This window comes from Alosa alosa, chromosome 10 (genome assembly GCF_017589495.1).
Source record: "Alosa alosa isolate M-15738 ecotype Scorff River chromosome 10, AALO_Geno_1.1, whole genome shotgun sequence".
NCBI classification, from domain to species: Eukaryota; Metazoa; Chordata; class Actinopteri; order Clupeiformes; family Clupeidae; genus Alosa; species Alosa alosa.
The window spans coordinates 7,305,368-7,318,270 of record NC_063198.1 but is presented as its reverse complement, the minus strand read 5'-3'; the positions used below and the strand labels follow the sequence as shown (position 1 = coordinate 7,318,270).

General features: G+C 40.7%; 1 protein-coding gene and 1 pseudogene across 2 annotated transcripts; both read right to left on the bottom strand.

The window, feature by feature from the left end:
- Positions 1–2,882: 2,882 nt before the first annotated feature.
- On the bottom strand, positions 2,883–6,862 carry LOC125301706 (annotated as a pseudogene).
- Positions 6,863–7,138: 276 nt separating this feature from the next.
- LOC125302507 (ADP-ribosylation factor 3) lies at positions 7,139–11,022 on the bottom strand. 2 transcript variants are annotated; one of them, XM_048255723.1, is made up of 5 exons: positions 10,897–11,022; positions 8,656–8,906; positions 8,216–8,326; positions 7,943–8,067; positions 7,139–7,322 (listed from the first exon to the last, which is right to left on the bottom strand). In XM_048255723.1, the coding sequence occupies exons 2-5, from the start codon at positions 8,801–8,803 to the stop codon at positions 7,161–7,163; spliced, it is 546 nt and encodes a 181-aa protein (XP_048111680.1). In that variant the 5' UTR covers positions 8,804–8,906; positions 10,897–11,022; the 3' UTR covers positions 7,139–7,160. The 2 variants fall into 2 exon arrangements, with proteins under 2 accessions (XP_048111680.1, XP_048111679.1); XM_048255722.1 differs by having other exon boundaries at positions 10,879–10,932.
- Between the last annotated feature and the right edge of the window lie 1,881 nt (positions 11,023–12,903).

Genomic DNA, 12,903 nt, shown 5'->3' with positions numbered 1-12,903 from the left:
GGGGAAGCCTGTGAAGCTGGGCTGTTTTCTGTGAAGGGCTGCATTGTGTCACAGTATCGCCAACTGGTTAATCGTCCTTTCTTTGATGGTTCTGGACTGACTTCGATTCTGACAATGGCGGCCATTGTACCAGTGTGGATGACAGACGTGTGCACCTCAAGACAAGCACTCACACAAAGAGGAGCGTGTGAGGTATTTCTTGTGTGCGTCAGCAATAAACAAAAGTTGCCCCGATTAATGCCAAATATTAATGAATGGACCCATTTTTTGGTCTTGTCAATCATTTTTCAAATGACGTTCAAGTGTACAAATATTCATTTTGTTCAAATGACGACTTCCAATCATATCATGACGGAACAGAGTTCACCAACTGACCTGAGTGAAGAAATAAAAGAAACACACAAAGAAATGCAAAAGGTAGGCGACTTATAGAGAAAATGCAATTGTTTTTTAGCATGTGCCTCTGGCTTTACATAAATGTTGTTTGGTGAAATGTGTAGATCTTTTAGTGAGGGGAACTGGTTTTTCTTCAAACAGGCTTTTCCTGAAGTGCGAGTTAGTGCGCCGCAGTGATTGAACAAACAATGTACTAAGAAAGAAACCAAGAGAGAGAGAGAAAGAAAGAAGGAAAAAAAGCAATGCATGACAAAGGTGAACAAATGAACCTTGAAAGGTCAGCAGGTACATAGACATTCACCCGTTGTTAAACTTTTTCTGACTAATAAGGAAAAGACAATGTGGCCAGATAACATGTTGTTTTGCCAGTCCAGAGCACATCAAATCTTCTTACTATTCCAACGTGCCAGTTATTTTCCTTGTAGGCTGAACATACTGTTCTCATATGACACTGAGACAAAGAGAACAATTCATAACAGACTGAGAGTTTTTAGACAAGGGCTTCATTTGCGAAGGGTCACTGATCTCGATTTCACTGTATATGGCCTCAGAATATGATGGCAAAATCAGTGTGAGGTCTATATGACATAGGGCTACCAGCTTGACACTGTTTGGAAAACTTCATGGCTTTGGGCATAACTACACATTCTCAGAGGTTAATAACTTACTAGCAAACAGGACGGATTTGTCGATACATCGTTGCTAACCATCCCACCGCAACCCCCCAACGTACACACACACATTCACATATTCACTCACACACACACACACAAACAGTAAACCATTAATAATCTACTATTAATTAACAATGATTTATCACAATTTATGAGCTGAGAACAAAAGTACAGGTCATATTTCACCTTACTAACAAAAACACTACAGTCTACTTTATGGAAGACCTGTTACTGTAATTTGAGCATTTATTAACTGGTGAATTCCATTACAAGAATAATACCTTACAGTATTATTTAATCAGACACAACAAACTATCAAACTATTAGATATAGTTATTTATGTGAGGGAAAGAGTCTCAAACAGTAAAAAAAAAATTGATGTTAATGTGAGAATATCAGATGCCTGCTTAAATGGTTATAAATGATTGTTGTGTAATATTTAACACTCTGACCAGACATGGTATTGTACATTTTGCAGCAATGTTCAGGCTCAGCATCAACTCTTCATTGCTGCTTTTGTTGTATGTTGTGTGTGTGTGTGTGTGTGTGTGTGTGTTTTTGTGTCATGGGTGCAATGCAAATTACGTGTTTTTGTTGCGATGCCCTAAGCAGGCCTCCAGCACATTTGGTCTTGATCCAGGTTGATGTGTCTGGCTTCAAGCATGCTCAGCTGACACTCAGACTTCATTTATATGGTACTCGTTATGTTATGGCAGAAATCGATCTATGGTCAAACCAATGTAGGCCTGCATAAACTATTTTATTCTTATATATATATAAGATTTGAATTTGGGACTGTATTGGTGCTACATACTATCACTACATAAATATGTTTAGATTCCATAACAAATCCACAACTCTTAAATCTATAATGTAATAGTCTTGTATATTTGTATCACATAAAATGAAAGGCATGTTTTCTGTGAATGTTAAAGGATTTTAATAGAAAAATAAAATAACTATGTGTGTTGGTTGAGCACTGATGGTATCAGCACTGAGGTAAAGCACTGCCGTTACACTGCCACCTAAAGTTTACATCTTAATATTGCATAGGCTGCGCTGCTAGAACTAAAAGGAAACTTACAGTATGGCCTCACTGCACCAAACAACTTTGACAAGATATGAGAAACATTAACCTGATTGACTGCGGGAGAAGAAATGATTTATGTCTCAAAAGAGTTATATACACCAGCAGTTTTGGCAAGAAACTGTCTACATGATTACGCCTTCAAATTGAGCGAGAAATCCTCTGAAGCATAACACACACACACGTAAGGAGTGGTGATAAATGAGCCTGGCACTGTTTCTAACACTTACTACGAAGTCTGGAAACACCCCATTGAATACCAGCGGAGCAGGAGGCACAGAGTGTGCACATCAATCCATATCCTATTGAAAACAACTGTGCTGCTGCTCGCTATGGCACAAGAGAAAATTGAGACATTAAGCAGGAGGGAGGGGAGCAACACAGCATCCACCCCCTTTAGAGACCTGTGTCATCATCTGCTCTTATTTTCTAGACTGTAGATAAAACAGATTTAATGTTACTTCTCCTCTCCAGAAAGCGACATTATCATAGAGTAAGTGCATTTGAAACCACTGGAAACATTCCTTAAGGGCCATGGAATATGGTCTCAAGATATTTGTTGAAAATAGCAAACATGACCATCTCAATGAAATGCCACCCCACTGGGTGAGTTTTAAATCCTATAGGGGTAAATGTGTGTGACTACCATGTCTAAAGGGGTGGTCAGAAGCTTGTGTGCATTAAAAACAGAAAGAGGAGAGAAATCAGACATGGAGGACCCAACAGGCCATACAGAAAACAGGTTTATTGTCAACACAGCGGGATTATATTTGAATCTGTGTGTGAGTTTACAGTCTATGGGTCAGACGGCTTCGAACGACTCCAATGACTACACATTATAATAATAATCAGCATCACCTTGGTTACGAAAGTCATTATCAGTATGGATACAGTATCTTTTACGGGGTGGGTTGTTGGCTTTTTATTTTTCCAAGATTGGTTTTAATGTGTTTATTTTCTTATTTTTATTCACAGACACTGTCTAAGCCATCAAAAAGTTTTTTTTTTTGTCTTAAACCCGAAACACTATGAATGTCCACGACCAAAAAGTAACCAAATCACACTTTTGTAACACTGCAATTAAGAGAAACACAGAGGTTTAAAATAAATAAATACATAAATAAGAAAATAAATAAACAAATGAAACACATACACATATAAGTAAATAAGGGCATTTGTATCCTTTTCTGTTTAAAGAGCAATTTAGTCGTGCTTTCAGACATACAGGAATTAAAACAACAAAGATATGAAATCAGACAACAAACAAGCAAAAAAAATAAAAAAATAATTCAATAATCAAAAAAGTTCATTTCATGTCAATCCATCAAACCATTTGTTTCATACAAAACTTCATATAAGGCCACAGAACTCAAACAGTTGCACACATGGATTGCAGCAGATATACTGCTCTGATGTGCATGTGACTAAACCAAACACGCGATCACTATTGAACAGTTTCTGTATTCATTGTTTTTTTGTATTTGTGTTATTTAGTATACACCGGTATACACACACACACACACATACAAGACAAGAGTTGATGTTGACATCACCTACTGTGTTTCCCTTTGTTGGTATAAAATGCTTATGGTAAGTGGTAGTTCTCTTAGAAGGTGAGTAAGTGTCTCCATTAGCTGAATATGTGGCCAGGTATCCCTCCCACCTATGTTCATTACACAACTCTAAATGTAGGAATACTGATTCTGGCCGTAGACCTGTATATTTGAAAGGTGACTCCATCCTGGCTAACATATACACTTGTGATTTGAAACAAAAACACATAGAGGCAGTGTTGTGTTTTCTGGACAGTTCTACAAGAATTGCATTCTCTAATACATAACACATGAATAAATACCCAAATTGATAATAAATAAAAAGGAAGAAAATAAATAAATAATCGATATAAACAAATGATACAAGAGAATAAACATTCATTTACAATAAAGAATACTCTGGAGACTTTCTGCACCACATGGTTCAATAGAGCACTATGCGAGGGAAACCCAAAGAAATACATGAGGCAATATAATGCAGTTTGTCTTTTAGCAGTACCAGGCATATACACATTGGGCTTTGTGTATGAGTGTGTGTGACATGTTTGTGTATGTTTGTGTGTGTGTGTGTGTGTGTGTGTGTGTGTGTGTGTGTGTGTGAGAGGAAGTGAGAGCAGCTGAGAACATCTATTTGAACTAACAATACACAAGACAGAACACCTCAATCAAAGCATCAAAGAGAGAAGACACACAAAGCAACATTAATGCCTAACATCATCTATTTGAAGACAGATCTATTCATAAATAAACGTATCTAATAACCAGAGAGAAAGAAATGCAACCACGGCACATTGCATCCTTGAAGCATTTGCCTATTCAAGAAGACACGACAAATCTAAAGACTACCTACCCACAGAAACAGCTGGAGAAAGGACTAAACAGCGCATTCCATACTCACCTACAGTACCTACTCTCTATCCATCTACAACATCAATCTACCCTACTGAAGCAGTGCAGCATGCAGGCCATGCAGTGTTTTAGCGAAAAAGATGTTAGCACGTTAGCATGGTTTCTAATGACTAAACAGCGAGCACAACACTGCTAGGACTACCATCACAAGATCTAACCAGGCATAGGGCTACTGCAACTACCTAAACACATCGGCAAACTGTCCACACAATGCAACCACAAGAGAGCATGCCACATCGACTTAGCCTATCCTACTTCCGCACAACATTTGCATGCACTCTAACCTCAGCTGAGCTATGCTATCACAGGAGACTGGCATGCAGGCAACAATGACACATACTCAGTTAGCCATTCACAGACACCGACTAGGACAATCCTTCACGTGAGATAACAAGCAAACAGTAAACAATGCACTCTACTGCAGGGTTGGGAGAGGGGGAGTGCAGGTGTATAGTACATGTAAGTGTGTGTGTGTGTGTGTGTGTTAGTGTTAGGTAAACATTACTGCTAAACTTCGCAAAACTGCATCAACATTGCGTCAAACATGTAAAAAAACCAAAAAAGTAGATTTATCAATATATACATTATAAAAATTAACATATAATTAAATTGCAATTCATATGGTAATTCTGATACCTAATCTTCTCTGGTTTGATTGACTACATTAAGGTGTCACCATTAGGACGGACTGACAGGAGGAGAGAAGCAACAGACACACTGAGTCAGCAGTGACTGTAGTGAGTCCTGCCCAAAAGGATCAAGGCAACAGTTAACAGTGAGAACAGACAAACACTGGCGAACATATAGTATATTGTGTTATTAGTCTGTATTGGTTTCTTAGCTGTACTGCACTGACTGTAATAACTACGTTACTATTGGTCAATAAGTTACTAAGGTCAGAGTGAGGTGGACGCAGGAACAAAGACACAAAATATGGTGTGTGCGCATTTTGTTTGTAAATATACATATTTGCTTTTGTGTGTGCAAAAGCATGTATGCTGTGAGTGTATGTGTGTGTGTGTGTGTGTGTGTGTGTGTGTCTGTGTGTGTGTGTGTGTGTCTGTGTGTGTATGTGTATGAGAACAGTCCATTCACTCAGACCACCCAAGGCCTATTCCAACAAATCCACTAGCCATGCCTTTGACGAACCAAAGAAAGAAACCCAATCTTTTTTTAATAAAAAAAAAACAAACCAACCAACCAAACAAACAACAACAACAAAAAAAAAACCACAACAACATAACCCCAAAGTAACCCCACCCGACTCCCACAAGATCCTCCCACCCCACCCCCCCATCTAAAATCCCCGGTCGCAGCTCACTTCTTGTTTTTTAGCTGGTTGGCCAGCCAGTCGAGCCCCTCATACAGGCCGTCTCCGCTGGTGGCGCAGGTGGCCTGGATGTACCAGTTCGCGGTGGCGGGCTTGGTGCAGGCCCAGCTTGTCTGTGATCTCCGCCGCGTTCATGGCGTTGGGCAGATCCTGGGGTCCACAGCAGTCACAACACAGGGATGAAAACAGACAGGAGCATAGTTGGAGTTAGAGACGTACACCTCTGGGCAGATGCACAGTGCAGCAGGGGTTCTCAAATGATTTGCTTTACATCAGTGTTTTCTCAAACTTTTTCAGACTAAGGACCACTTAACCAAAAAAAAAAAAAAAAAAAAACCTCACGGACCATCTAGCTAAAAATGGTATGTTACACAATAGGTGTACTCTGAACCACCTTGCTTATTTAATTTTGCACCTTGCTTATTGTTTCAGAGGATTCATATGATTTAAACTGGCACCGCTTACATAGGCAGTGTTGCAGAACTGTTTGGATTTACATAATGTACAAGTTGGTTCAATATTGCAAACAACTCATCTATATTATATTTCACCACGTCTGCTCGCGGACCACTTGGGATAGTTTGCGGACCACACTTTGAGAAACACTGGTTTACATCAATGTGGATACAACACGAATACCTGAAGAGAGAGAGATAAAGAGGAAAAAAGAGAAAGAAAAAAGATAGATACAGATGAAGAAATAGAGAGAGATAGATAAAGAAAAAAAGAGACAGACAGAGAGAAATGAAGAAAGAGAGAGAGATAATAGGTGCACCTGTTTGTTGGCAAAGACGAGCAGCACAGCATCACGGAGCTCGTCCTCAGCTAACATCCTCATCAGCTCCTCTCTGGCCTCGTTCACACGCTCCCGATCATTGCTGTCCACCACAAAGATCAAACCTGCAAGAGAACACAGAGCGTGTGTGTGTCAGTGTGTGTGTGTGTGTGTATGTTTGTGTGTGTGTATGTGTATGAGAACAGTCCATTCCTCAGACCACCTGAAGGCCTATTCCAACAAATCCACTAGCCATGCCTTGACCTAACCAAAGAAAGAAACCCAATCTTTTTTAATAAAAAAAAAAACAAACCAACCAACCAAACAAACAACAACAACAAAAAAAAACCACAACAACATAACCCCAAAGTAACCCCACCCGACTCCCACAAGATCCTCCCACCCCACCCCCCATCTAAAATCCCCGGGTCGCAGCTCACTTCTTGTTTTTTAGCTGGTTGGCCAGCCAGTCGAGCCCCTCATACAGGCCGTCTCCGCTGGTGGCGCAGGTGGCCTGGATGTACCAGTTGCGGTGGCGGAGCGAGTGCAGGCCCAGCTTGTCTGTGATCTCCGCCGCGTTCATGGCGTTGGGCAGATCCTGGGGTCCACAGCAGTCACAACACAGGGATGAAAACAGACAGGAGCATAGTTGGAGTTAGAGACGTACACCTCTGGGCAGATGCACAGTGCAGCAGGGGTTCTCAAATGATTTGCTTTACATCAGTGTTTCTCAAACTTTTTCAGACTAAGGACCACTTAACCAAAAACAAAAAAAAACCTCACGGACCATCTAGCTAAAAATGGTATGTTACACAATAGGTGTACTCTGAACCACCTTGCTTATTTAATTTTGCACCTTGCTTATTGTTTCAGAGGATTCATATGATTTAAACTGGCACCGCTTACATAGGCAGTGTTGCAGAACTGTTTGGATTTACATAATGTACAAGTTGGTTCAATATTGCAAACAACTCATCTATATTATATTTCACCAATGCCTGCTCAAGGGACCACTTGGGATAGTTTATGGACCACACTTTGAGAAACACTGGTTTACATCAATGTGGATACAACACGAATACCTGAAGAGAGAGAGATAAAGAGGAAAAAAGAGAAAGAAAAAAGATAGATACAGATGAAGAAATAGAGAGAGATAGATAAAGAAAAAGGGAGACAGACAGAGAGAAATGAAGAAAGAGAGAGAGATAATAGGTGCACCTGTTTGTTGGCAAAGACGAGCAGCACAGCATCACGGAGCTCGTCCTCAGCTAACATCCTCATCAGCTCCTCTCTGGCCTCGTTCACACGCTCCCGATCATTGCTGTCCACCACAAAGATCAAACCTGCAAGAGAACACAGAGCGTGTGCGTGTCAGTGTGTGTGTGTGTATGGGTATGTGTATGTGTCACACATACTGTATGTGTGAATGTGAGTGTGTGTGTGTGTGTATGTGTGTATGTATGTGTGTGTCTCATAATTTAGTGCACAAACCTTGAGTGTTTTGGAAATAGTGCCTCCACAAGGGCCTAATCTTGTCTTGGCCACCCACATCCCACACAGTGAAGCTGATGTTCTTGTACTCTACGGTCTCCACATTAAACCCTGCACAACAGCGTTAAACAGAATATCATTATCATACAAACACTTCCATTTCTCAGCGTCACCCTCTACAGATACAACCAGGTTAAGATCCACTGTGATGTCCATGAGTAAATTATTGGATTTTACTACTGAAATTGTCTTTTTGGCACTCCACAGTCTCAACATTACATCCTGCAACACAATCAGTGATAAAGCAACCACACTGTGATCCATAATACAGTCGCAACCCACAGCTAATCGGCATGCCATTTAATCAGTACTTTCCAAACAACACGTTGATAAATAATGAACTACATATATTTTATTTTCAAAACAGGAAATATACATACCAATGGTAGGGATGGTAGTGACAATCTCTCCGAGCTTGAGCTTGTACAGAATGGTGGTCTTTCCAGCTGCATCGAGACCCACCATCAGAATCCTCATCTCCTTCTTCCCGATCAAACTCTTTAGCAGGTTTCCAAAAATATTCCCCATCCTTCAAGCCGATGGATGTAATGTCCGGACACGACAGTCTGCAGGTGTTCTGGGGAGTTGTAATTAATTCCTTTGCTTCTCAAATTTTTGATTGGGATGGAGGCTACATCGGACACACAAAAATGTTTTCTGTAAGCTATCATGCTATCATGTCAACATTTAATTGAATTGAGGTATCCCATTTCCACCAACAAACATATCAATAAGGGATGCATTTCCCACTGGTGGATCATGGCGGCAAAGCCTGTAGCGTGTGCATAATTTAAGTGTATCAAGCATTAAGCATTAAGCATCTGTGGATCATTATCTGCGAACAAATCTCCACTGATTGCACACTTGGTGTTATGCATGGAGCAGAGCTTTAGTTCCATGACTTCCGTTTCACACAAGGACCAAGCCTGACATTCAGTGATACAGAACACAAGTCACAAGACTATGTACAGATTTCTATGATTTACAGCATATTGACTGCGGGACAACTTCAGTAAATATCAGCCTTTCGCAACATTTTCAGGCCTTCTCAGTTGTGTCATAATTTATTAATCTGGATGAATAATGGATAGAAATAGACAGATTGCCTCCTACACATGGACTATATGGTAATAGAGCTGGTATGACACGCGTAGGCTTTGCCAAATAAGAATGGATGAGCAAAGACTTTTCAGATTTTAGATGCAATACAGTGACTGCATGATCATCACATTAACACTGTTACCATGGAACTGTAAACATACAGGTAAAATTGTAAGGGTGTTTTGCTCTTAGTTAAAACAGATTGAAAAATTCCTGGTTGAAATCTTGCATTCAGACACACACACACACAAACACAAACACACACACACACACACACACAGTGCACTATACTGCTATGTCTCCAGGCTGTAGGATGCAACAATCTGTTCTGCCTGCTCTACATTTGTCCCTTTCACACTTGCCTTACAAGTCTAAAATGAGACCCCACCCGCACCCCAGACCTCACTACAAGACTAAAGAACATTTAAAATCAATATCTTCACGGTACAAAAATCCACAAACCACTATGTGCTGTAAGGCACTTACAAACACTACAATATACAACCAGGCCTACCCCAGCATAAAGCAAAATCTTTAAGGTGATGTTATGTACTTAATGTAAATTAGTTTATGTAATTAGCTATATTTCTTAAAACACGTGCATTTGAATTCAGGGCTCAATTAAGCATTTGGCCTTCAGAGGATGTTTCGACAGAAAGGCCTTATGGTACCACCGGATGGGGGAGAATCCCTGTCCATGGTGCTGACGGAACCTGTCGTTCGACCCTTTCCTTGGACGCCACCATTTCAACCAAAATATACCATCTAAGGGGCTATTCAGTATTCGATCACGTATTTCTTCTCTACTGACACATAAATGGTGTCCGAGGTTGACGTAAATACAGGTTTTCGTGAAGTCGCGTTCTGTGGCAATTCGCTGCGTGATTATGGAGGCCATTTATTTCACTGCGCCGAGGTAGCAGCTCACCCGGCAGTGCATTGACAGAATGGCAAGGAAGAAACTTTCCAGTGAAAATGATGTCTCTATCACAAATCATATGCAGGTATAATACCATACAGACAACACCTTCAAAATTATGCCAAGGTTATTGCAGACCCGTTGGTCTTTTTTCCCCTCACGTTGACGGAGTGGATGTGGGTTAATGCATCTAGCCAGTTAGCAAGCAAGCAGGCCAACCCCTGGATGTGATACCGGACACCAGCTCTCACGAACCTTTTCGATTGTATTTAATGCCTTATGGCTTAGGCTATGTGTTTCTTAACAGAACGTTTCCTAAGAACGCGTATGGATCGTGATACGCGTTGCATAAATGCGCACGGTTGCACACGACAAGATTTGAAAAGGAGAGAGCATCTTGGTGATCCACCCCGCTATTTATTCTATGACAGAGCTAGCCTGGGCTGGTCTAAACCGGATATCTTTGAAATTACACGATGACCCGCTGATGACAGCTGTTAGAGCTATCTGTTGTCGACTGTACAGCAATACAAAACAATTGACAGCTTCTGAATATCTTTCCGTAATTTTATCATTTACTCGCCTCTGCATTCCTACTCACCTCCAACGCTAACATCAGCCGGATTCGAGCACCGACAGGCACGATGTCTCACGATATTTCATATGGACCACGCCGTTACAAAAGAGCAGGGTATGCCACATATACGGATTTTCTCGCGATATCCTCTTCCTCGTATTGGCAAGCGTCAGCACGCCATTTGAATTGCAATCCGAAGAACACTATCAACATGAATGAGCTTTATTTGATGCCCATTCATTTCAGTTTGTGTGTACTGGACTGATTTCCACAGTAAGACATCTCTGTGCTAAACAAAGATTCTCTGTTTCATCTGCTAACGCTGCAGATACTACATCATGTGCTTACCTATCAATCAATCAGGGACGTGCACAGGAATTTTGAGGGGAAGTTGCTCTGACCTGAAAAAAAAAAAAAAAAAAACTCACGGGCTATATGCAGGACTGTTTATGCAGAATAAGTAAAACACTGAAATACAGCACTCAACCACCTTACCCTATCATTATTTTAATGCCCTTAGTGGTATTTACAAGATCTTTGAAATGACCTCTAAAATAGTATGACCTAATGACCTTCCTGTCCTGTGCCTCCTCCTGGACCACATTTTCCTCACATAGTCTGGAGGCTTGTGACTACTCCTCACCTTAAATGTAATGTAATTATGAAACATTGCCATTAGTAGGCTAAAATATGAGTGATTCATTTATCAATTCGTCTACACAGTGTCATGTCATCTTTATCACAGTGCAAAGTCTTTGTCTCACCTGCTGGTTGGCTTTTTCGCAGCCAACCCTGCAGTGATTGCTGCCTCCCTGAATTGTCTCTCCCTCTCCTGAATCTGACTCTTTTCAGTGGGCATCTTGGCTTCAAACAATACCCAACATACTAGTGATAGGATTTAGGCATTTAACCATTTTGAATAAAATAATTAATGTGATGCATTACTTCCATCATTCATTCTTCTTGCTAAAACGAAATGTGAGAAACTAACTATCAGCAGACATGTAGCTTAGTTTGCCTAATGCCTACCAAAAAAATAGTAGCCTAGCCTATGTGATAACAGGCTGCTTCTTTGCAAGCTATCTGTCTGATTATTTAGGCTAAACGTGGCAAACTCAGCCTGGATTTATGAAGATTTTAATTAATTTCATAAAACTTGATGACGATGATCGTTCGTTTGTTATACATCACAAACTCACCTTTTCCGACAACGTTGAGTCGTCTCATGACAACCGCGACAATCTCCTTCTAGGGCCGCTTATGCAGGCTCAGCTCAGGTGCCGGTCGCGTGCAGCCACGTAAACAGAGTTTGCCCTTCCCCTACTGACTTTCACGTTCGGTGCCCGAATGGAAGTGAATGAGGCTTTGCGATTTTTTTTTTTTTTTTTCGATTTTTTTAGGCCTACGTGAAATTCTGCATCCATTGTACAATTTATTTATTTATTTATTTATTTGCTTTCCCCATTGGAAGGGCAACATGAGTCAAGAAGGACAACCTGAGCAACCCCCCTGTGCACGTCCCTTTATTCCACTTACCTCTATGGAATAGCCTACATTTAAGATCAATATCTCAGAACCACACAGAACGCAGATAGAACCTTATAATTCTAAGGGGATGACTAGTGTCCTCATTTGTGACAGATAGATAAGCAAGGTAAAGCAAGGCATGCATCTTTTAAAGGGGCATTAAAGGTTAAGATGACTATTCTGGTGAAAGACTGATAGCATGTAAGCTTAACAGAAAATCACTGTCCACCCCTGCCTTCTACCTGTTCCTGAGGCCATGTGTTGATTAGCTGGAACTGTTTTTGGCTTGATCCAAGTTGGGTCGATTCCCATCCGACCCAGGACAGGAGCACACACACTGAATGCAAACTTCAGGAACATGAGGGGCAATTGGCTGAAGGCAAAACGTCTATTGACATACTATCTTGTTATAGAGAAATGAAAATAAACATGAGTATATAACAGCACGACTCAATAGTGTCCCAACAGAGGAGTCAACAACATCTGAAAAGTCTATGGATCCCA